Consider the following 26632-nt stretch of genomic DNA (forward strand, 5'->3'; position numbering starts at 1 on the left):
CTCTGGTTCCCAATTACATGTTAGACTAACCGATTCAAACCGGGTTTTAAAACATTGTGTGAAAGTATGTGTCAATGATGGGATAATCCATTGAACTCAATGAGTTCAATGGGTTTCGGATGCTATGACTTTCTCCTTTTATTCTTGAAATTATAATCATGCTAAGTTAGACCCTCAATTTTTGTAATTATATCGATTTGTCCAATATCACATAATATAACAGCTACAATTACCAAATCAATACAATTACAAAAGTTTAGGATCTGGCACATCTAAAAATTCCACAACTAAATGGTGACAACCAGAATACCTCTATAGTCTAGTCTAGTTTGTCATTAATCCGCGTATAGATGGTTTTATTAAAAAAAAAAAAAAATATATATATATATATATATATATATATATATATATATATATATATATATATATATATATATATATATATATATATATATATAGTTCCCTATATACTTTACCAATTATTTATGCAAGATTGCTGCTGTGTGCAACTTTACATGGTCACAAGTTACTTGACTTATAATTTGGCCATCAACTATACTGCTTTACATGAATAACTAAACGGTCAAATACTTGTAGCTGTGATGCATATATATGAACGCCATAGATGTGGTGCCATTTCTCATACTTGATTCCATTGTTAATTAATACTCCTATATCACATTCGTGACTAAAACTTGCTACTGCCAATATGGTGGTGGATACTCGAAATGTTGTCTTCTTTACTGTCTTCTTCTTTGTTGTACATTACCTTCTTATCAGGTGGCGTGAGAAGATTCGTAATTCTACACCTATTCATGTTGTCACTGTGTCCGAGATGGCAGCCATTATCACATTTGTCGGATCTTGTATCTATCTTCTTCTTTACTTCGGCACTACCCTCGTTCACCACACACACTTTTCAGACGACGAGGAAGCAGAAGAAACAAAAAACCATTCAGCCATCGGTTGCAAATTTGATGTGTTGTTAACACATGCTGAAAAGAAAGAAACAACCACCGGAGAGGATGAGGAGGTGATTCAAGCGGTGGTTTCAGGTAAAACACCATCGTATTTACTTGAATCAAAGCTTGGAGACTGCAAGCGTGCTGTTTTCATCAGAAGAGTGGCGTTAGAGAGAATCACCGGAAAGTCTCTGGAAGGTTTGCCGGTAGATGGGTTTGATTATGAATCGATATTAGGACAATGTTGTGAGATGCCGGTAGGTTATGTCCAAATTCCGGTGGGTATCGCCGGCCCTTTGTTGTTGGACGGAATGGAGTTCTCCGTCCCCATGGCCACCACCGAAGGGTGTCTTGTGGCTAGCACGAATCGCGGTTGCAAGGCTATTTATGTCTCCGGTGGAGCCACTAGCGTGTTACTTAAAGATGGCATGACTCGCGCTCCAATCGTAAGGTTTGCCACTGCGAAGCGAGCTGCTGATTTGAAGTTCTTCTTAGAAGAACCACTCAACTTCCAGAATCTAGCTTCGGTCTTCGACAGGTAATTATAACTTTATAAGATAGTTTAATTTAAGTCATCATAACATGAACATGGCTTATTAACATGGTAAACTTTCATGGCAGATCAAGTCGATTTGCGAAGCTTCGGAAAATCCAATGTGCGATTGCCGGGAGAAATCTATACATAAGGTTTACTTGCAGCACCGGTGATGCAATGGGGATGAACATGGTTTCTAAAGGTGTTCAAAACGTTTTAGAGTATCTCCAGGCTAACTTTCCGGATATGGACGTGATTGGCATCTCCGGGAACTATTGTTCCGATAAGAAACCGGCAGCGGTGAACTGGATAGAAGGAAGAGGCAAATCTGTGGTGTGTGAGGCGATTATAACAGAAGATGTGGTGAAGAAGGTATTGAAGACGACTGTAGCTTCGTTGGTAGAACTGAACATGCTCAAGAACCTCACCGGATCCGCCATGGCCGGAGCTCTTGGTGGGTTCAATGCCCATGCTAGTAACATTGTGTCAGCGGTGTTTCTTGCAACCGGACAAGATCCAGCTCAGAATATTGAGAGCTCGCACTGTATCACCATGATGGAAGCTGTGAATGGTGGCCGAGATCTTCATGTGTCGGTGACCATGCCGTCGATCGAAGTTGGGACTGTCGGTGGTGGAACACAATTAGCTTCACAATCAGCTTGTTTAAACTTGTTGGGAGTAAAAGGTGCAAACAAAGAATGGGCTGGATCAAATGCACGTCAGTTGGCTAAGGTGGTTGCTGCCGCCGTTCTCGCCGGAGAGTTGTCTCTAATGTCTGCAATCGCGGCGGGGCAGCTTGTGAAGAGCCACATGAAGTATAATCGCTCGAATAAAGATATTTCTGCTAAATTTTAATGAGTGCTCGGGGCTGGTCTCCCTTGGGGTTTTCTCTTTGATGATAGATTAAGATTAATTAACTCGTCTAAAGTTTTCTTTGGCATTGGATAGCAAATATTTATTTGGCAAATATGCTTGCTTTTTTATAATGTATATTAGATTTGTAACCAGAGTGATCTTACCCCATTTTGTGGGGACCAAACATGTCTAAATATGAAAGTCTATTGATAAAATCTGTCAATATACGAAACTCATTTGGCCAAAATTTGGAACCAAAAAAGTTCAGTCATCAAACCTAGCAAAGTCTAGATATCAAACCTAGCGATATACTAGAGTCTAGTGGCAAAAGTCTAAAATCTAAAAAGTCTAGGGACCTGACCTATCAATATAGAAAAGTGTTTATGGTCAAAATTTGAGAAAAAAAAACTAATTATTTTGACAATTGTAATTGGTATATGTACGTAGGGTGGAATTGGTGTAAGGTGGAATTAGTACGGTACCAATTCATTTTTCTCTAAACCGTATACCGTACCAACTATAATTGGTATAAAAAAATTGTTATCGGTACCGTACCAAGTATACTTGGTACCAATTTATTTGGCTACCAACAAGTTTGGTTGGTACAAATTGGTAATGATATATACCAACTTCTTTTAATTTTCTATTATAAGATTTAAAAATAAGCAAAGACATCGGGATTTTGATGTGTAGTATAGAAATTAGTTACGTAGTTCTTTTAGTTTACAAAAGAATTCTATTGAAGTAACGCTAAAGTAACGTTTTAATATTATGCTTTAATGTGGTAATAACAATTGACTAATACGACCAAATGACTAATATAATGTTACTAAAACTGTAAACACTAAATACAACTAACAGTTGAATATATATATATATATATATATATATATATATATATATATATATATATATATATATATATATATCAAATGAATTGGTTGGTACCGTATTACCATGGTATTCCAATTTTTGTATCATTACCGTACCAACATTGATCAATTGGTACGGTACTACCAACCAAACATGTTGGCTACCAAATATATTGGATACCAAGTTTCTTGGTTCAGTTGGTTACATGTTGGTTGGTTTTCTATGGTGCAATTTTGCCGACCCTATATGTACGTTACCCCTCGTTTAAATAAATCTCACAAAAACACTATTTCACAGTGGGGTAAACAAAAAAGGGAAAATGACTTATTAAGGTAATTAACTTTTCGGTACATTCACATTTGGGTAACTATTTTTTTTTGTACACATCTAGGTAACAAACTTGTTGGAAGTGTTCACATATGACCATTATGACCTGCTATAGCAGGTTAAATCCTAGATGTGAACGCTTTCAACAAGTTCGTTACCTAAATGTGTACAATAAAAAATAGTTACCCAAATATGAACAAAACGAAAAGTAAAAGTAAATTACACGAATGCTCCCTGTGGTTTGGGGGAATTTGTGTTTTTGGTCCCTAACTTATTTTTTTAACTTGGATGGTCCCTACTGTTTATTTTTATTGTGCGTTTGGTCCATTTTTACCTAAAAAGACTATTGTGCCCTTATTAATTTATTTTTTTAATTAATTTTCTTATTTATGTATTTATTTTTTTACATATTTAAAAAAATTAATACACCCCACATATTTGTATCTCATCGGATGATCCTACTGTTTATTTTTTAATTAATTTATTTTTTTAACTCAAATGATCCCTACTATTTAATTTTTTTCATTAGTAGACCCTACATATTTGTATCTCATCACCATCTCATCTCTCATCCTCCTCAACTTCTATTTATTTTTAATCTTTAGTGATATCGACGTCTTCATCATCCCTTTTTTTTCTGGTCCTTCAACTCCGTCGAATCAACATCACAACCCACTAAAGATGAAAAGACAGTAGGTTATGGTGTTGGTTCACCAGAGTTGAAGTACCAAAAAGAGAAGGATGATGAAGACGTCGATGTTACTAAAGATGGAAAAGAAATATAGAAGTCGGGGAGGATGAGAGATGAGATGGTGACTTGTAAGACCCAAATTAAATTTCTCAAATGTGGTTTCAGGTTTACGGTGAGGAGATACATATAAGTGGGGTCTATTAATTTTTTTAATATATAAAAAATAAATACATAAATAAGAAAATTAATTAAAAAAATAAATTAATAAGGGAACAATAGTCTTTTTATGTAAGATAGAGACCAAATGCACAAAAAAAATAAACAGTAGGACCATCCAAATTAAATTTCTCAAATATAGTTTGAGGTTTATGGTGAGGATATACATAAATAGGAAAATTAATTAAAAAATAAATTAATAAGAGCACAATAGTCTTTTTAGCTAAGACAAGGACCAAACGCATAACAAAAATAAACAGTAGGGACCATCCAAGTTAAAAAATAAGTTAGGGACCAAAAACACAAATTCTCGCAAACCGTAGGGATCATTTGTGTAATTTATTTTTACTTTTCAATTTGTTCATATTTGGGTAACTATTTTTTTGTACACATCTAGGTAACGAACTTGTAGAAAGCGTTCACATCTAGGATTTAACCTGCTATAGCAGGTCATAATGGTTATATGTGAACACTTTCAACAAGTTTGTTACCTAGATGCGTACAAAAAAAAAAAGATAGTTACCCGGATGTGAACGTACCGAAAAGTTAATTACCTTAATAAGTCATTTTCCCAACAAAAAAAATAAGAAGGATTAATATACAACGGAGAATTTAGTATATACATTTACTAAACGACTAAATATCTAAATATCATATTTTCCAACCTAAAATTTAAATATCATATTTACCCTTGTTAATGTTTTAAAATATCAAATTTACCAAAATCTATTTTTTTGATAGTTTTATTATTTAATAAAATTTTTATTGTAACACCAGGAAAAATTAGGACAAAAATAAATTTGTTCAGTAACCATAATTGGGATGTACTAAGTGGTAGATATCGTAGGTTTTCAAATATATAAAGAACACTAAAATCCGAGTTATAACGAAGAAGTTATGAGCAATCGAAGATCCGCGACAATACCGGTAAAACACTGTTAAGTAGAAAACGAGAAATTCCAATAAAATGATTTTTAACCTTAGGTATCTAAATGAAAGTCGTAGATATCCCAAAACCGTAAACATACATAAAAAGAACGCTCAAATCTGACTTCCTATGAGGAAGTTATGATTTTTCGAAGTTTCGGACATAGCGGTAGACAACTAAAAACTCGAAATAGAGATCGAGCGACTTTTAGCCAACACGACCTAAACGAGAATCAAAGATATCGTCAATGTTAATACAACGGTAAAAAGAATGACGAAAACGGGCATCAGATGAAGAAGTTATGGATTTTTAACGGACTTTTCCAGTCCCGGACTGTTAAAAAACATATTGTTAAAAATAAAATCAGAATTAGTCGACAGAGTCTAAACGAGAGTTGTAGAACAATTTTCACCTACGCGTGGATATAAAGAACGTCGAAATCAAAGTTCGTATGCGAAAGTTATGGATTTTACAAGTTTGGGGCACAAAATCTGAGGCTGGTCCAAGAAGGAACGCCCTGCGTTCTTCGACCAGAACCATCCCATCGTCCATTAGAGGAAAACACGTAAGCACTGACCTCACAGGGGGAATGTGTTGCATTCCCTAAAGGAACGCCCTGTGTTCGTGAGTGCCCCCAGCACTATAAAAAGGAGGCTAAGGCTCCGAGTTTTGTTGCTTCTCTCTCAACTCCTTCACCCTTAAACGCCTCTCTAGCCCCTCTAAGCTACCTTAAAGCCCCGGTATTACCGCTAGCTCATGATGCAAGTCCCGACGCCCCCAAGATTCCGGAGAAATTGACTTTCTCCAGTCGAAGTACTGTTCGAGTTTAGTCTCACCTTCTTCAAGCTACCACTTCCACCAAGTGAGTTCATAACCCTACAAACACACTTTAAATACATTTTTAACTACTTTTAAATACTTTTAGGGGGAATACAAGTAAACACACGATAAAAATCCTGTGAAAAACATCAATCTTTTGTTATATTTTTCATTATATAATCAATTATATGTGATTTATAACTATCATGCGAAAACATTAGCATGCAAAACATCTAACGATACCATTTTGCCCTTGTGGAATAAAACATGCTTATATATATATATATATATATATATATATATATATATATATATATATAACAAACTATGTTTCATTTATATGTTCATATAACATATCATAAACACTGGTAACCATTTCAACTATAACATTATGCTTTTACAAGAAAATTCAACTCATTAGTACGCCTTTGTTAACACGGTAGAAAAGGAAATCATTTCATACAAAAGATTTGTCAACATATTACTCGTGAACTCATTGTTAGCAATCATGTGAGGCATATGGCTTTGCTTAGTATCAAAGAAATCCCTCATCTATAATCAGAGTCTCCTGGAGGGAGAGCATGAATTTGTGTATAGATCTATACGGGGCTGATAACTCAGCACCCTGATTGTTAGCTACAGTCCAAGGGGTGACAAATGTCAACATTGTTACTACCGTCTAATATGGTTATGAGAGACTCGCACGCGGAAAACAATGACTCATGCACGTAGTAATACACTTCTCGAACACTGCCATGGAATAGTATCTTTATGATTACTTTTATATAACTAGTTTGTATTAAGTAATCATAGTAGGATATTATTGTCATGTTCAGGATCGGATTTAAACACATCATTAGAGATTTTATTATTTTAATAATAAAACTATACATTCCTAGTTTAAGTATGGCATATTTACTTACATTCATGGTCTTGGTTCATATGAGACTACACCTCACTTTTAGGAAAATATAGGATTTTCCTTGTTCAAATACATTCATTTTGTACAATAACGATTTATATCATCATTCTTAAGAAAATATCGGATTTTCTGGAAACAAACGCGGACTTTTAAAATGACATTCATCTACACAAATAACAGCTTATGAACTCGCCAACTTAAATGTTGACACTTTTTCTTTGAAATAACTTGTATTCTCAGGAAATCGCTAAACCAGGTTAGCAACTGCTTTTGAAGACTTACGCTCAGGCGTTAGTTTAATATTTTGGACATCATATTGTATTTTACTTTTGCAAGAATGTAATACTACAATCATGTAAACTTTTCAATTATGTATATGATGGTCGTGTGTACTTTCTTTACTATTCATTTGTTATGATACTGTACATGACGTCCTCCTCCCCCGAATGTTTCCGCCGTTCTGGTTTGGGGGTGTGACAGATTGGTATCAGAGCATTGTTTATAATGAACTAAGTATATCAAAACCATTCTTGATATACAAATATAAACACAACTGGGCAAAAACACTCTGACTAAGAGTTATACTTTTTAAAATAAATCTTTTACAAAAGTATACGTGCATGCATTATATAACAGGGTCAATATCACAATGAAAACAATATAGAAGTATTATAGATGAGTTGTGCAATACAGGTATGCCTTGGAATATGTAATAGGGACTGGGATGAATATAGCATGATCAACTATATTTGTCCGAGAGCCGACCAACATATGCCAGGGGATAGCTACAATGGACAACAAGTCTAAAACTTACCAAACTTATAAACCTTAGAATCAAACATAACATTTAGAATATTATAGGAGTATTTTATGCATACAATAGTTTAACTTTGAGGTTCAACCTTATGTGCCTTAGTTCTAGACAATTCTTATATCCCTATTCTCGCACAGACGCAATGGCCGGATACCATCTACCAGGGGACCCCTACTACCCGAACCAAGGCAATGGAGGATGGGTAGTAGATGATCTGGAGGAGGATCCCGAGGAAATTATGGAAGGATTCGAAGGAGAAATACAAGAAGACTCCGACACCGACCCCGAAGCCAATAACTTACCCTTAGTAACTCCGATCCAAAATCCTAATCCTCGATTAGGATTTCAGGGCCCAACACCTCTGTGGGCAGTGAACCTGAAAAAGTGGAGCAACGAACAAGGTCAACTCCCTCCGTACAATGGAGACCGAAGCTTTTACAATATGAGCGAGGGAGGCTCAGCAGAGAAAGTCCTTCCTATACTGATTTGTTATGATATTGTAGATGACGTCCTCCGCCCCCGAATGTTTTCGCCATTCTGGTTTGGGGGTGTGACATTTACCATCTTAAAATCATTAAAACTAAAAACAACAGCCAAATGGAAAATAATACCCTTCTTTTACAAATCACAGGTTTAATTCACACGAGGTTTTAATACTATGGTTGTCTTCCCCAAGTTGTCTTCCTCACCACCTCCCTTCATTTAGGTACCATTCAAAATATTCGTTTTTTATTGATTTTTTTATTGATTGGTTGTAATTGAACAGATTGGAAGAACTTTTACTACTAAAGGGGTTTCAAGTTCCTGAGTTGTTGGAAAAGAAACTATTAATCTTTTGATTGTAGAATCAAGAATGGAAGTTGACAAAAATGGTGGTAAAGATGGGCGTGAAAATGAAGAGGAACAGTTATTAGAGGAGGTAATATGTAACAGATACTTTTACATCTATATAGGTTCAGAGCACATGGAGGCACATTTTTTTCATCTTTTTTATCATCAAATTAATTTTAGCATATCAAAGTTTCTTATAATGTTGAGTTTCAGGAACTTGAGGCATTGTCAAACCATTATGCCTTTTTATTTAATTGAAGAAAAGCAAAGTTGTTAATTGATGAATAATCTACATACAATCTATAGCTTAAAGAGGTTCAGCAGCTGCTAAGTTTAGAAACTGGAAGTGATGGAAAGGGTGAAAAAGTTGAAAAGGGAAAGAATGTTGCGAATTTATCCGATGGACGTTATGATGAGATCAGGAGTTTTCAGGGTTTGAGTGTGAGCAAGGCTGCATAAATGGCTACAGGGTAATCTCCTCTTTTAACCTTACTCAATCCAAAACCAATCTTTATACAATATTAATTAAGGGTGTCAGTTTATCATTGATATATTTTGCAGGTTTGCTAATGCGTTAGCTGGACTTTTCCTCGAGTGATATTGTTTTAAGAACTGGTGGCAAGCTAGATTCTCCTCACTCTGGTGCTTACAAAAGATTGTAGGAAAAAAGTGGCCAGATGCGAAAAAGTAGATGGTAAGAGATGATTGTACATGCGATTGTGAGGAAGACACCTTAAGGAAGACGACCACAATATTAAAACCACCTATGTATTAAACATCTGTAAATGTAAAGGAATGGTATTTTTGTCAATTTGGTTATTGTTTTTAGTTTTAATGATTTTAAAATGGTAAAAAAGATTACTAAATAATAAAAATTATTAAAAAAAGTAGATTCGGGTAAATTTGATATTTTAAAACATTAACAAAGGTAAATATGATATTTAAAGTTTAGGTCAAACAAATATGATATTTAGTTGTTTAGTAAGGTATATACAAAATTCTCTTTAAACAACTAACTAGGATGTCATGGATTCAATCCCTAACAAAGAAAAAAAATAATTATTTGTCGTTCAAAAAAATATAAATTTAAACGTTTAAAGATTTGGTGCTCTGTAATGAAAGACTATTCTTCAAAAATAAATGTGTAATATGCATATGAGCCGGTGGAGAATTTGTGAAAACGGAGTCAGTGTATCAGATGAACTGACAAAAATCAATAGTTGAAGGACCAAACTGTCAAACTCCTAAATTATTGTGGCCAAAACTTAAAGTAAATAAAGTTTACTCTTCCTCAAGTCCATGAGTTTTAAGAGCATCCACAATGCAAGTAGTATAAGAGTTGAATATGATGAGACTAAGATTGACTAAGAGTTGAATGGAGTGTGGGTGGATGATAACATGAAATAAAGTTGAATGAAGGAATTGAATGATTCAATAGAAAGAATAAAATGATGATTAGAATTGAATGTCTTTAATGGGTTATGGGTGATATTGTATAGATGAAGAGGAATTGAATGATTCAATAGAAGAAATAAAACGGTGATTATAATTTAATATGTATGTAATGAGTTGTGGGTGATATTGTATAGATGTTTAGTGAATGATTTGATAATTCATTGAATTTTAGAGATGATGTATAAATGTTGTATAAAGTTGGATGGATTGTGAAACCCAAATATGTATAGTTAGATAAAATAAAATAATAGAATTTGTAGGTGTATTGGCTCGAATATACAATGAATAACTTCCCCTACAACAGAATCCAAGATTACAAAGGCCAACAATTTGACAAAAATTAAGGTTTGGCAGAAACATCTTTACTGGAACGGTTGTACTTCATGTGACTCTTGACAAGTTGCCCAGCCGCAATTGCAGACATCAGCGACAACTCTCCGGCCAAAACAGACCCCGCCACCACCTTCGCCAACTGCCTTGCATTTCCTCCGGCGCACTCTCTATTTGCACCCTTCACTCCCAACAAATTCAAACACGCAGACTGTGATGCCAACTGGGTCCCACCACCAACCGTCCCCACCTCAATCGACGGCATAGTCACAGACACATGAAGGTCTTTCCCGCCATTAACAGCCTCCATCATCGTGATACAATGAGAGCTCTCAACATTCTGGGCCGGATCTTGTCCTGTAGCAAGATACACAGCGGACACGATGTTACTCGCATGAGCATTAAAACCGCCCAAAGCTCCGGCCATGGCGGATCCCGTGAGGTTCTTGAGCATGTTCAACTCCACCAACGAAGCTACATCCGTCTTCAACACCTTCTTCACCACTTCTTCGGGTATCACCGCCTCACACACCACCGATTTCCCTCTCCCTTCAATCCAATTCACCGCCGCCGGTTTCTTATCGGAACAATAGTTCCCGGAGATGCCAATCACATCCATGTCAGGGAAGTCCGCTTGGAGATACTCCAAAACGTTTTGAACACCTTTCGAGACCATGTTCATCCCCATCGCATCTCCCGTGCTACAAGTAAACCTAATGTATAGATTCTTCCCTGCAATCGCACATCGGATTGTCTGAAGCCTCCCAAATCGGCTCGATTTGTTGAAAACAGAAGCTAAGGTTCCGAAATTGAGCGGCTCCTCCAAGAAGAATTTCAAATCCGCCGCCCGTTTCGCGGTGGCGAAACGAACCACCGGAGCCCGAGTCATCCCGTCTTTAAGTAACACACTGGTGGCTCCACCGGAAACATAAATAGCTTTACAACCGCGATTCGTACTAGCGACAAGACACCCTTCGGTGGTGGCCATGGGGACGGAGAACTCCATTCCGTCCAACAACAAGGGGCCGGCGATACCCACCGGAATTTGGACATAACCTACCGGCATCTCGCAACATTGACCTAATATCGATTCATAATCAAGCCCCTCAAGCGGCAAACCTTCCAGAGATTTTCCGGTGATTCTCTCTAACGCCACTCTTCTGATGAAGGCTGCACGCTTGCAGTCCCCGAGTTTCGATTCCAGTGAGTAAGACGGTGTTCTGCCGGAAACCACCGCTTGTATCACCTCTTCATCTTCTTCAGTAACAACTGTATCTGTTGCTACGATTACTGTTTCCACTTCCTTCTTCATGACTTCTTTTACAGATACGATATCAGATTCGCGAATAACGGAAGCACCACAGGGAGTTGTTTCTTCTTCTACTTCGTCTTCTTCCTCTGTTTCTGTAAATGGTGTAGCCTGGACGAAGTTCATACCAAAGAATCCAAGAAGGTAGATACAGGAGGCGAAGAATGTGATAATGGCAGCCATTTCAGACATGTTGACGACATGGAGAGGAGTGGAGTTTCTGATCTTCTCACGCCATCTGATAAGAAGGTAATAAACAACCGAGAAGAAAACAGTAAAGAAGATTCCCATCGGAATAGAGATTGCATCGAAAGCCTTTGGAGAATCCACCATTTTTTTGTTTTCTGTTTTCAACATCTGATCTCCTGAATGTTGATCAAATTGAGCTTTTCCCATGTCTTTTTGAGTGTTGAAGGTATAAGGTTGAATGTTGTTGATCAAGGATGAGAAATAAGATCAGATTTGGGGTGAATATATATAGAAAGATGGCAGCTTATGAGACAAAACATAAGTCTTATCTTGAGGACACCTACATTGAATTATGAAGACCATATACGCATAGAGTCAAAGAAAGGTAGCAAACTTGAAACTTCCATTAAAATAATTGGACATGATGGGGACAATTTGGTGAAATAAATAAATGTGTATATAAACAAAAGTGTGTACAAATTATTGATTCCTTGTATCTGACTGATGAGTGTTGATAATTGATGTAGGCTTTGTTTTAAACGTGTAAAATAGACTTGGTGTAGCCCACCATAACATAGCATCCGTGATCGTTTTGTGCAAAATTGTATTTGTAGTAGGCATTTCATCGAACACCTTTGGTGCATTCTCAAACTAACTCTGATTTTCAACACCAATCAACCTAAACACTGCCAAGAAACAGATTTATATGATCTTTGTTGCCCAAAATCCAATACCAGCGTATGTATTGCTATAAACAACATTAACGTGAATGAAAGAGACAAAAGATTTTTCTGGTTAGACTAAAATAGAGGTTGACTTAGAAGAATTGGATTTAGCAGGTTTATAGAAATGAAGAATCTACTTAAAGTCTTTTTTTGGTGTTCTTGAAAACGTAGCATGTGAAATCAGTTTGAATTGCATAGAAGATAGACAGTAGGCTCTTTTTTCTGAATCGTGCAGGGAAGAAAGATAGACTTGACACAAACAATGGTGGACAAGAATCAGGAGAACATTGATTCCTTTTGGTTTTTCACCATGCTAAAAAAGAAAAACAGGTAACGAATTATAAACCATTTATAATATTGTATTTATCGGTGGAAATGTTTCAAACTCACCTAGATTCACCGGAAACCTAACAAAAATTAAATGGAATTTTTTTGATTAAAATATCGATTCAAAAGACATTAGTTAATTAGTTTAAGTAGAATAATTTAGTATTTTAATAATAAATTGTTCTAATTTTTTAGTTTGTTGATAATTTGTATTGAGACAAAAATAATGAATAAGCTATCGTTTAAGTCTGTCTTATTATATGTACCCCATAATTTATAAAATTTCAACATCTATTGGTATTTTGTCATTTTGTTGTTATTTATTTTTTTCATTTTGTTGTTTTTTAATTATTATTTAATAATAAAAAATTAATCAAGCACAACTTAAAAAAAATATAAAAAAACCCTCATTTTAATAGTCAAAGCATCTTCATCTTTTCATGGATGGTTTTCTCTTGACTTTTAATAATACATTTTTTATATAATAACAAAAAAAAAAAAAAAAAAAAAAAAAAAAAAAAAAAAAAACCTTCCTTTTAACTGTCAAAACATCTTCATACCATATATAATTTATTTCTATTTTGTCATTTTGCCTCTATTTGTAACAATAAAAAAAATTCATTTTTTTTCAATCATCACAAACTTACTTTATTATCTTTTGGCTAATAAAATTTACATTTCCAACCATTCAACTTTTATAATATATTCATTTTCTTTGCATGCTATTCAATCATTTATCTTTAATAATAAAGAAATTGATTTGATGTTTTGTTTTCTTCTATTATTACGTATATATAATATGATCGATCGATCAATTGAAATCATTCAAAATTTTATATCTTATATATCTATGTAGACATATCTACAACGATTGAATCACATGGCGGATTTTCATACTAATCAGTTTTTTTTTTTCTTTTTGGATAGTTTTAGTATACATAATGCTCGTTTCAGGTATCAATTACTTTTCAGGATTTTAGGGTTTTAGACTGGAACTCGACGAGTTGGGGAGCTCCAACTCGTCGAGTAGAGATCATTTTGGACGCAGGATTTAGGATCTACTTGACGAGTTGGAAGGCCCAACTCGACGAGAAGACGATGTAAAGGGCCCTACTTTTCAGGGGTTTGCACCTTATTTAAGGAACGTATGGCTCATTTGTGGCCTCTCTCATCGTCCTCATTGTCCAGAGAGAACCTAGTCGTGCCTTAATGCTTTCTTGAGTGTGTGTGAGATTTGGAGAGTGAATCTTGTGCTCTTTGGAATGAAACTCGAAGTTTGAATGGATTGAAGTGAGGAGGAGGCTATAGATATGGCATCTACCCTGTATTAGCATCCATTTGGAGGTAAAAAGGCTCTACCTTGACCTCTTGTTTCATAGATCTCCTCCCATGGGAGTTTAGTGCATTTTAAACCCATTTTGGGAGCCACTTTCGGAGTTGAGCATGATTTGAAGTTGTGACTTTAGATCTGGACACCCTAGGCCTCCTTGGGCCTAAAGATTCAAGCTTTATCAAGCTTTGGTCTTTCTATATGCCATAAACCCATTCATAAGCTTAGTTTTGAGTGTTTTAGCCTCTTAAGGCCTTACATGAACGTAAAGTTGGCAACTTTATGTGGTAACTACACCCTAGGGGACTGGATCCGTAGTTTGGAGCTTTGGATTCAATTGGAAAGGTCTGAATATGAAAATGTTGAAGGAACTCGACGAGTTGGATCGAATTACCCCGCCTTCTGGATACTGAGTGAACTCGAAGAGTTGACGAGACAACTCGGCGAGTTGGCGAGGGTTTATCCCGATTTTCTGGACTCTAAAGGAACTCGACGAGTTGCTAGATGTACCCGACGAGTTGAGGTCAACATGGACTGTTGACCTTGACTTTGACTATGGTTGTCAAGTTTGACCTTACGGGTATTTCTGGTATTTCGGGATTTTGACAAAGTTAGTCACATAATAATTGTAGGCAGTTGTGTTAGAGTTGCAAGTTGGGATTGACTTTATCAATTCAGCATTTCTTGAGAGGTGAGTCTCATCAGCATACCAATGGGTCGAAGGCACCAAGGCCGGCCCATTATATGTTGCATAATATATTAAGTTGTTATGTGATATGTAATATGCTAAGTAGGAAGACCCCGGGAGGAGCCCATAGCAGTCGGATATCAGACCAAGCGGAGGAGTCCATCGCATTCCAGGTAAAGACCATGTGGGGGAGCCCATGGCAAGCAGCTAAGACCATGTGGGGAGCTAATGGCACATAGGTCTAAAACCCTGGGGGAGCCCACAACATCCTGGAGTAAGACCCTAGAGGGAGTCCACGACATCTCTACATGTTTATATGTGTGCTATGTAGTATTGTTGGGTTTAAAAAATTGGTTTATACTTTGCTTTTCTAAGCATTTATTGTTTTTAGTCTTGGGCGAAAATATTATTGGGTTTATTTGTAGCTTGGACCGAAATTCGGTCTAGCATTGGGTTTGGGCCTTGAGTTTGCGGTCCATATATATATATATATATATATATATATATATATATATATATATATATATATATATATATATATATATATATATGGGTGAGGAGTGGAGGAGTGAGACACAAGTGGTGGAGCATATTCTAGAGAGAGAAAGTTAGAGAGAAGAAGTGTGTGTGTGTGTGTGTGAATCTTGTGTTGGAGCATCAATCTTATCATCAATACATCATAGATTCTTCTTCTTCTTCTTCTTCTTCTTCTTCTCCATCCTATCTTGCATCATCCGCTTGATTGGGATTCCACACTATCAAGCGGATCGGATTGATACATCAAGCTAGTTTTAGGGACTTACAGTTGATATCAGAGCTTGGATTGTATCAATCTTTTTGGCAAGATCTGCAGAATTTTTGCATTTTTTTTCTTGAAGGATTTTACATTTTTGGATAGTTTTTGAAAAATTATTGAGGATTTTTTCTTCGTGTTTTTCATAAAAGTGAGTTTTTGATCGAGTTTTAGGGCTAAAATGTGAAAATTCGCGTTTTTTGGTCGTAAACAGCGAAATCCGGCAACCATTTTTGCATTCAACATGTTTTTCCGAACCCATTTACAGCCGTGAACCCGTTTACATCCGTAAACCCCATTTACAGCCGCAAACCCCGTTTACAGCCGTAAACCCCGTTTCCAGCTGTAAACTCGTTTTCGATCAAATAACTTCGTTTTCGGTTTTAAGGATATATTTTTGGTTTAAAAAAATTAAATTAATTTTTCAAATTTTAAAGTTTCATTTTCAACCCAAAGTTTTGACTTTTAATTTTTGACTTTCTAAATTGACTTTTGACCTCAAAATTTGACTTTGACTTTTAAGTTTGACCTTTGACTTTAAACTTTGACTTTCTCGTTTAACTCTCAAATTTTCACTTTTTGCTTTTCGGTTTGACTTTTAAGGTTGACTTTTGAGGTTTATAGTTAAATGGTATTTCTGGTAAACAATGAGTTCCTCAAACATCCCGGTCAATGAAGTTTTATGTTCTCAATCTTGTGAAGCTACAATTAAGTTTCTTCGTGAACAAAATGATTTGCTAAAAAGGGATAATGAGGACCTTAAATATGAATGATATACACTTAGGAATGCCCAAAACCTTTAAAAGCACAACTAGAGGCCAAAACCAAGGATTTTAGAAATTTTCAAAAAGAATACAGTAATAAATGTGTGAATTATGATTATGTTAAGGAACAACTTGCTAACTTGACTACCGAACTTGATGCATTGAAAGCTAAATATAAAGATGTTGAATTCAACTTTAAGAAATATGATGTGTTAAGTGAGTAAGTTGCATCCATGATAGAAAAACAATTAACATTTAAAGATAATCAAACCAAGGGTCTAGGGTATCACAGCGTACCACCTCCTTTCAATGGCAACTATAACCCACCCCTTGAGACTAATGAAGAAGAAATTTCTGCTCAGTTTGGCCCACTCCCTGAATAAGCTTCAGTTAATACTGAACAATCTGGGCCAATTGAGAATATTAAGGTGAATGTTTTTAATGATTCTACTTCTTGTGCAGGTAAAGTAGCAGAAGATGAGAACATGTAACATCCCAAAATTCAAAGCCAAAAATTTCATTTTAAAACCAACAGTGTAATAAAACATCTGTAATATTATGTCATGTCAAAACCAGAGTAGAAATAATCAAACATGTTATCATAAAACCATATCAGAGTGTAATCCCAAAGATCTCATGTGCAGAAAACATAGTGTGATGCGCTGCGATCAAGCCGGCTCCTTTCCTTTAAACACGAAGTACCTGAAACCAAAATTGAAAACCGTAAGCACGAAGCTTAGTGAGTTCCCCCATCATACCACATACCATACAATCATATAATGAACAGATAGGAGATACGGGTCTCGCCCACACTCATGGAGGTACGGGCCTCGCCCACTCTCCATTATCTCTGAGATACAGGCCTCGCCCACACTCAGCTACTAAACCATAACATGCAAGTATATGCAATCATATACTAAACAGCTAGGAGATACAGGCCTCGCCCACACTCATGGAGGTACGGGCCTCGCCCACACTCCACTATCTCTGAGATACGGGCCTTGCCCACACTCAGCTACTATCACAAATATCATAACACAAACATAGTATCAGACATACCTGGGGTGTCTGAACTACCCTTCGGTCCTAACAACCGAACTTGGGGACTATTCCCCTCCTACTACCACTATCACATATAACACATCATGCCAACATATAAACATATCATCACATGCTGTCAGACATATCTGGGGTGTCTGACCTACCCTTCGGTCCTAACAACCGAACTTTACTACTATCACATATAACATATCATGCCAGCATATAACATATCAGGTAGTAGCAAACCTAGATGATATCACAAAGACAATCATCTAACATACAACTCCTACTGGTGGGCCGGCATTGTGGCCGTAGACCCACCGCTATTGGAAGGTAACTCACCTCACACTGCTGAAGTCCCGTAGACACAATCCCACACTGCTGAAGTCCCGCAGACTCAACCCCAGCTGGTGGATGACAGATTCCCAATCTGTCAATATCAAAGCATCACCCAATTAATAATTGGGTCCCACTACATAACCATAAACACTTACTTTGGATAATTACATTACCCCAAGCTTGGCTTATTCAAGCCCAAGGCCCAACCCGTAGGCCCAAAGTCAACTAGGAAATCAAAGCCCAACACATGGCCCAATTTTCCAAATTGGGCCTAGGCCTATACATGGTCTCATTCTGAGGCCCAACATCATATACTCATTAAGGCCCAAACTAAGGCCCATTTATGGCCTAATTTTCCAAATTGGGCCCAAGCCCCTTACACGGGCCTTACCCTAGGCCAGTAAATTACTCTAGACCATTTGCTTGATCATGGATAGTCCATTTAATAACCCAAATCATCAAGGCCCAACAAAAAGGCCCAACAATAAACCCAAGTGAAATTAGGGTTTCACATAAAATGATGATTAGGGTTAAGTTTCCTACTTAACCCATTAAGGACTTAATCCATTAAGGACTTAATCCATTAAGTCCAATATCGCTTAGATTAATCTTTACCAATGATTATTATTTAATATCTCAAGTTATTAAATAATTCTCGTGTATCCCGATTAATACCCCAAATTAAGATTTACTGGCATTAGGGTTTTCCAACTCAAATACTAGCCCATTAATAATTTGTTGGACTTGTAGGTTATTTAGGGCTTTATTGGGCCTATCAAGCCCACTAGAATGTCATCAAGCCCATTAGGGTTTTATTGGGTCCATTAGAGTTCATTAAGCTTCATTGGGCCCATTAGAGCTCCTTTGAGCCCATTAGGGTTTCTAGCACCCCAAACGAATCAATCACAAGAGACAAAACGCACTGCCACCCGACACGGCGGTCGGTGGCGGCGGGAGGCGGCAGCCACCACCTCACGATGGTGGTTATGGTTTCTTTCTCATTATTCCATTTTCTTTTACAATTTACAATGAAATACCAAAGCTCACACACACACCCTAACTAATGCAAACACACATACATGGCGGTGTATGGTGGCAGCCACCACCTCACGGTGGTGGTGGTGGCGGTTCTTAGATTTTCCAGCCAAGCAACTACACACACAACACACCACAACAAAAACAAACACCCACATGCATTCTTGTTTGCAACGGATCCAGCCACCCTCCTGGTGACGGTTGGCAACGACAGCAGCATAAAACGGCGGCAACAACGGCGATATAGCGATGACAGCCACCATGGCTGGCTGCCATGGTGGTTCTCCATGAACCTTTACGACAGAACTCCCCCCCCCCACATCGCACCCACGTCGCACACGAGTCTTGAACCATACCACCATCCACCGGTGATAGCAGGAAACGCCGAGAGTTCCTCCACCCTCAAGGCAGCCGGCGACAGGATAAATAGAAGAAGAGAAGGAGAGTGGCAGCGATTCGGAACAACCACAACAATCGTGGGGGGAGGGGGTTATTTGTGACCTTATCAACAGCGGTGGCACCGGAGGAAAACGATATTCCAACCTCATTGATCTTCACAGCCACCGGCGGCAGCAATCGCAACTTTGAGCTCCTGGTTTCCTTTCTTCGTATGCTAGGACCACATATGTTGCCTTCGTCGGCAGCAGGAGCAGCAACAAAGAACGGTTCTGCCGGCACCATGGTTTGCCGGTGACTTGGTTTGTCGGAGAAACAATGAGGCAAGGTGGTGGCCGATGAGGGAGCATAAGGTGGCGGCTGGGACTTCCTTTAGGGTTAGGGTTAGAACCGGTAATTCTAAGCTTATATACCTGATGCCAATAAGCCTTATTTCCGTAATGGCAGAAACAGCCCCTCTCTATAAAATTCTTTTCAAATATGATCCAAATTTTACCATTTGAACCCTGATTCCTGAATCCTTTACAATTGAAGTCCGAATTTTTACCTTTAAGCCCTTGCTACCATAATTCCTTCCATATTAAGTCCTAATAATTACCAATTAGTCCCTGTCATCATGAATATTTACAAACCACTCCGAAACATACACTTTTAACACCCAACTTCTAAAATTGTGATAGTTAGCTCTTCGAGACCATCTTTTGATATATAATTATTTATTTTAGGGCTTCAATTCGTTCATTAATTTTTTTATTTATTTAATAAATAAACGGGGCTTTACAGAACAACAAGGACACTATTGAACAAACCAATGTCTCCTTGAACTCTGACTATGTTGCTTCTATCTCAGTTACTTCTAAACCTGATGTTGGTAATTACAGGCCACCAAAACAAGCGAAACAAAGTGTCTGCTGCAAGTGTGCTTGTAGGAACAATCAGAGACAAGGCAAGGGCATGCCACTGGGGGCAGGAAGAAACAATTCCAACGTGAAGAAAAACACATGTTTTCATTGTGGAACACCTGGACACATTGCCAAAAATTGTCCAAATCGCACATACATTCCCTACTATACACAAGGCTGGCAGGATGCACAAAGAGGGAGCTTTTCCAAAAGAAACCTTTCAGGGCCGCGTTCAAACAATGGTGACTAGAACGTGCAGAAGGCCAAGAATCAAAATCCCAAAGTCAATAAGGGAATGTCAGACAAGAATTCCAATCCAAAAGATGATCCAGTGAAACCAAGATCGGTTAGATCAAAGTCATCTCAAAGATCAAAAGGAATAGACATTGATTGACAAATGAACGGACTTTAAAATATGAACTTAGATAGTTTCATTTGGACTGACAATACGATGCTCGGGTAGATTGAGCAGTGAGATAAACATGTGAACCTGTGAGATACACTAAAAGTTAATTATCTAGAACTGTGGCTCAACATTTCCTTGATGTATGGACTCATGTCCTTAATTCCGGTATTGATAGGGTGACTGGGGGTTCTGATAAAGTAGGTGTATAGGAAATTATTTTCTTTCTTTTTATCTGTTAGTCATATGTTGCCTCCTCTATGTGATTGGAACATATCCGACCTGGAATGCAACATATGCAGTTCTATCTCTATGAATATCATTTCTATATGTTAGTCATATGTTGTCCCCTCTAAGAGATCGAAGATCCGACCTGGGACACAACATATGCACCCTACTATCACTATAACCCTTTATCTATTTTAGTCATATGTTGTTCCCTCTACGTGATTGGAAGACATCCGACTTGGGATACAACATATGCACTTCTATATCTGACTTATTTCTTAATGATTGTCTACTCACCTAAAGTAAGGAGTTCTTTGGAAGTTCTTGAGAACTGGGGTATATTGGGAAGTAGGAAACACGTTCTAGTGCATCTAAAATTGAATCATTTAATAGGTTGTCTGTAGATTTTGCTGCTTAATTTAAGTGGACAACAATATCCTTGGTCGTCATCAGCTAAATGGTCCTTTTAGGAATATATATCATAATGACTTTTCATTTATAATCTGTCAGATCTGTCCATATCCTTTGTGTTTAGTGGACCACAATACCAATGATTGACCAGGTCCAGATATGTCGGCATGTGCTGATAAACGATATTGAATTGCTTGACAACTTTGATCCCAAAAGTTTTAAATTTAGTTATTATTTTTGTTTTTGTTAAATTTGTTCATAGTTTTCCTCTATGCACAAATTTAAGGGGGAGAATTTAAAAAAATCAAACAAAAATCATAAAATTCAAAATTCCAAAAATATTTTTATTTTCTATTTTTTATATATTTTTAGAAAATATGAAAAATCCAAAAATATTGTGTGTTGAGTTTGTTTTTATCTCTTAGTTATGTTTGTCCTGAAAAGAGAATCCAAAATCAGTGAATTCAAAGGAAGAAGAAACTCAAGGAAGCTATACTTTCACAAGATACTACGAGAAGTCTCCATCTGTGCCAAGGTTGGGTCCTTGGACAACTGTGGTGAGAAGGGTCAATTTTGTGATCCACATGGTCTTTTTAGTCGATGGTTACTTTTCAAGGTGAAACAGTTATCATAGAAGAACGCTCATTCGAAGAATCAAGAAATGAAGATTATTCTTTCAACATACAATCTTTCAACCCCAGAAGCACGATGAAGTTGTACTTGAAGATTATGAGACAGATTGCATTGAAGCCTCCTCAATCAATCTGCTGCTATCTTGTACCTACTGAAGTGATCCAGAAGATTCGTTCTCTGTTGTTTTCTCTGAAGAATCTCAAGATGAATGTAACCCCCAGTCTCAGGTATGAATTTAAAGTTAAGTCAAACTTTATATTTTACTCTTGGAATCGGCGAGTTGGGGGCTCAACTCGTCGAGTAGGATCGACTCCAGGTCGGGGGATTAAGTGACCTACTCGAAGAGTCGGAAGACTGACTCGGCGAGTAGGAGCTGTCTGAGTGAAACCCTAAATTGGAGGGTTTGCACCCTATTTAAACATCTTATGAGGCTTCCACCCCAGCCTCCATCACCTTCAGATCATTACACCCGAAACCCTAATCCTCCATAAGTTAACATGAGCTTTCTTGGTTGTTTTGAGTGTTATTTGGTGTATCTTGAAGCTAGTGGAAGATAAAAGACTCAAGGGAGAAGGAGTAGATCCAGGAGTTGCACCCCATTTGCCATCTTTTCTGGCAATCAAGCTTACAACTTGGTCTTCTTTCTCTTAGATCTATTTGTCCCCATATTAAGAGGGTTTTGGCTCAAAAACCTTGGTCCTTGATGATTGGGACGTCCCAAGTGGTTCATATATCATATCTAGGTTCTAGGGAGGAGTACATGGCATAAAGATGCAAGCTTTATGGCCATGATAGCCCCATGCATCTTATAGACCTCATTTTTTGGGTCCTTTGAGCTTAAAGTCTCATGAATAGACGTAACGTTCATGACTTTACATTTTTTATCGACTGTAGGAGCCCAGATCTACCTTTTGAATGAGTTTTGCACAACAGAAAGTGAGTTTTGGACATGTACATTAGTCGACTCGGCGAGTCAGGGGTTTGGTATCCCAACCTTTTAAGATTCGAAGGAATCCAGTTTAGTTTAGAAGGGATTTAGATGAGCACAGAGGAAGGACTCATCGAAATAGACATAGTTATGGACCTGGAAACCATGGGACTCAGCAAGTGTATGAACGTACTCGGCGATTCCAAGGCAATTTCCCAACCCATGAAGACGGACTAGACGAGTTGTTCATACAACTCGGCGAGTCACAGACTAGTAGCACTTATGATGAAGATGAACTCGACGAGTTCAAGGTTGAACTCGGCGAGTCAATTAAAGATTGTCCCGATATCAATTGAAGGATAACTCGTCGAGTTCTTGCTAGACTCGACGAGTAGAGTCGGGTTGGGGGCAGATGAACGAATAGGGACTCGGCGAGTTGGTGGGCTAACTTGGCGAGTCGAGTCAGCTGGATGTTGACTTTGACTAGGATGTTGACTTTAGCTAGGGGTAAAATGGTCATTTTACCCTAAGATTAGTTATCAGTTTTTTACTAAGTGTCTCTATGGAAACTATAGCCTGGGAGTCGCCGGAGCAGCAGACAGAGATTTCTTACCTAGAGATTCATCAATCAGACACATAAGGTGAGTTTTCCTTCAGTAGGTACGGGTCTAAGGCACCAATGCCGACCCGTTTATGCAGTAGAGTATGACGGGGTGAGCCCGATGATGCGGTTAGCCCCATGCAGTCTATATGTTTCCAGACTTCGGTTCGATGTCGGGGTGGTCCCGAGGAGTAGTTATGTATGCTTGATGTCTTTGTGTTTCATGCATGTTTATGTGTTATATGTTATGTGTTCTGGGGTAAGCCCGATGTCGGGGCAAGCCCGATATAAGTTAGTCGATATCCCATGTATTATGTATTTCGGGGCAAGCCCGACGTACGCTAGTTTATGTGTTATATGTATTTGTTCCGGGCTTCGGTCCGATGTCGAGGCAAGCCCGATGCAGATTATGTGATGATGTTATGTGTTTATGATATATGTTATGTTATGTATGTGTCGGGGTAAGCCCGATGCCTAATGCGGTCGGATGCCGGGATGAGTCTGATGTCGGGTAAGCCGATGTCGAGATTTGTCCCGATGAAGTGGGATTAGTCCTAGAGTTATGTTATTTGTGATATGTGCTTTGTATGATATGTGGTAATTTGGGGGAGCTCACTAAGCTTCGTGCTTATAGTTTCAGTTTTGGTTTGAGGGATTCGAGCACACTTTCGGGTGTGTCTGAACTCAAATTAAGGAAATGGTATAAATTTTTCAAAAGAAAAGAGTTTTAGAAAAAGCAAAAAGAATTATTAGAAAGAAAAGAATTTTGAAAAGAGAAAAGGGTGTGGTGCATGCAATCAGCCGGGCTCAAGTAAGTACTCCCAAATTACCCATACAAGTTTATGTTATGTTACGATTTCAGCTTTATTAGAACAACATGCTAGATTAGGACTAAGGATATAGGAAAGATGCCTTATGTGCCTGTTATATGAGATTCAGCTTTATGAGAAGTGCATGCTAGTATAGAGTAGTCAGGATGATGGCCTGAGTAGTATACGCTTGATTATGTGTACTCAATGCCCGAATGTTGCTTGCTTTGTGCTTTTAGGAGTTCCAGTTGTCTTTCACTAACTAGTAAACGAATATGTTAAAGTTACATATTGCAAGGACTAAATAATTTCAGAAGTTTATGTCTAGCTCTATTTCACAGCTCTCTTTTGAGTCCAACCGTTGTAGAGTAGGATCTCTCATTCGAAGAATTATCTAGTCTGAGTAATATGTAACAGTATTCGCGAGCTAGTTAGGGGAAAAAGACAAGGACTTCATATGCAGCTGATGGCGGAGAGTGACTTGGTGATTACCCTAGGGCAAGCCTAGGATGAGAGTAGTAGAAAGCAGTAGCAGTAGAAGGGACTTGGTGAAGTCAAGACAGTTCTTGAGGAAAGTACGGATAGATGTGGAGGGTAGTATGGGTCCGTACTACTGAAAGCAGAGGATCCATACTCGAATTAAGGACATCTGAGATAAGACCAGGGAACTTGTAGTAGAGATGATTTCTCGAGTTATATTAGTATTCTGAATTTGTCATTATGTGTTTTCAGAATGGTGGTTTTGCACCCTGGACCAGCAGTCGGCAGTTCAAGTGCCAGGGAGGGATCAGGTTCAGGCTCTGGAGTTGAGCACTTAGATGAGCAGACTAGAGAGTTCATTTCCTCAGAGATCACGCGCAGCATACTTGAGCAGACTCCTGTGATCTTCGGTTCGATCAAGGAGGGTATTCTGGAGCTTACGGATTAGAGGATGGCTATGTTTCGAACTGAGGTGGAGACCATGATGGGGTCACGAACACTCACGTTCAGAGAGTTCAGGGAATGTTGAGCTCCTGATTATGAGGGGGCTTGAGACCCCATTGCTAGTACTAGGTGGTTGGCAGATGTCGCAAATGCATTCCACACCAGCAGATGTCCCGAGGGGGACAAGGTTAGACTCGTGTCCTGTCTTCTGAAGGGCAGGGCACGTGACTGGTGGGAGGAGGTCGGGAGAGCTATTGGAGATGACAATGTGTTGTATGTTATGACCTGGGGTGATTTTACGACCAGGTTCAGAGCCAAGTTCGCACCTGTTATCGAGGTGAAGTAGCTTGCTAGGGAGTTTCAGGACCTCCAGCAGACGACAGAGACTGTGGTGAAGATTACCGCCAAGTTTAGGGAGAGGGCCCTCCTTGTTCCGCAGTATGTGGAAGACGAGGAGATGAAAAAGGCCCGATATCATGAGATGTTGCAGAGTGACATCCACCAGTTTGTGAGCCGATCCAGCTGCAAGACGTTGGAAGATATGATAGCGAGGGCTCGATGGAGGGAGTTGGATTTAGAGAATGAAAGGAAGAGGAAGCCAGAGGGAGTTCAGACAATGAGTTTGGGCAAGAACCCAGGGTGTCAGATCACAGATCTCGGAGCCAGAAGAGCCACAGTCGTTGTGGCAAGTGTGGCAGGATGCACGAGGGGACGTGCAAGGCAGGAAGTTCGGGTTGCTATAAGTGCGGCCGAACTCGTCACATGAGTCGGGATTGTACTACTACCACCACCACCACACCAGGATCAAATCTGATTTGCTTCGAGTGCAATCAAAGGGGACATAAGCGGTCTTAGTGCCCGAGCTTAGCAACAGCAGGGAAGGTGGTAGCACCTTCTCCTGCCACTTTGAGGATTACAAACGGCCGTCAGGGCCGGGCTGATGCGCCGACGGCACGGAGCAGGGCTTTTTAGCTTACTACAAAGGAGGCACAAGCAGCTCCTGACATGGTGATGGGTATGTATCTTTCTCTTATTTATGTATTTGATATTGTTTACGTCTCATGTTTATGTGTTTATTTATAGGGTCGTTCGTAGTGAACGACATATCAACTATTGTATTGTTTGATTCGGGGGCTACTCGATCATTTGTGTCGCTCGCACATAGCAAGCGATTTAGCAGAGTTCCAAGGGAGTTGGATTGTCCACACAATGTTGAGATAGTTGATCACAGGACCGTCAGGGTCACGAGAGTTCATTGAGGATGTACTTTACGGTTATTTGATGTGCGGTTCTTAGTGG

General features: G+C 38.3%; 2 protein-coding genes across 2 annotated transcripts; one reads left to right on the top strand and one right to left on the bottom strand.

The window, feature by feature from the left end:
* The first annotated feature begins 524 nt into the window (after nt 1–524).
* Nucleotides 525–2504, top strand: LOC145069814 (3-hydroxy-3-methylglutaryl-coenzyme A reductase-like). Its single transcript, XM_079016761.1, has 2 exons — nt 525–1500; nt 1584–2504. The coding sequence occupies exons 1-2, from the start codon at nt 710–712 to the stop codon at nt 2350–2352; spliced, it is 1560 nt and encodes a 519-aa protein (XP_078872887.1). The 5' UTR covers nt 525–709; the 3' UTR covers nt 2353–2504.
* A 7969-nt stretch (nt 2505–10473) lies between these two features.
* Nucleotides 10474–12331, bottom strand: LOC145069813 (3-hydroxy-3-methylglutaryl-coenzyme A reductase-like). The gene has a single exon (XM_079016760.1). The coding sequence runs from the start codon at nt 12261–12263 to the stop codon at nt 10569–10571; it is 1695 nt and encodes a 564-aa protein (XP_078872886.1). The 5' UTR covers nt 12264–12331; the 3' UTR covers nt 10474–10568.
* Nucleotides 12332–26632: the final 14301 nt, after the last annotated feature.

This window comes from Lactuca serriola, chromosome 8 (assembly GCF_051521515.1).
Source record: "Lactuca serriola cultivar US96UC23 chromosome 8, Lser_US96UC23_V15, whole genome shotgun sequence".
NCBI lineage: Eukaryota > Viridiplantae > Streptophyta > Magnoliopsida > Asterales > Asteraceae > Lactuca > Lactuca serriola.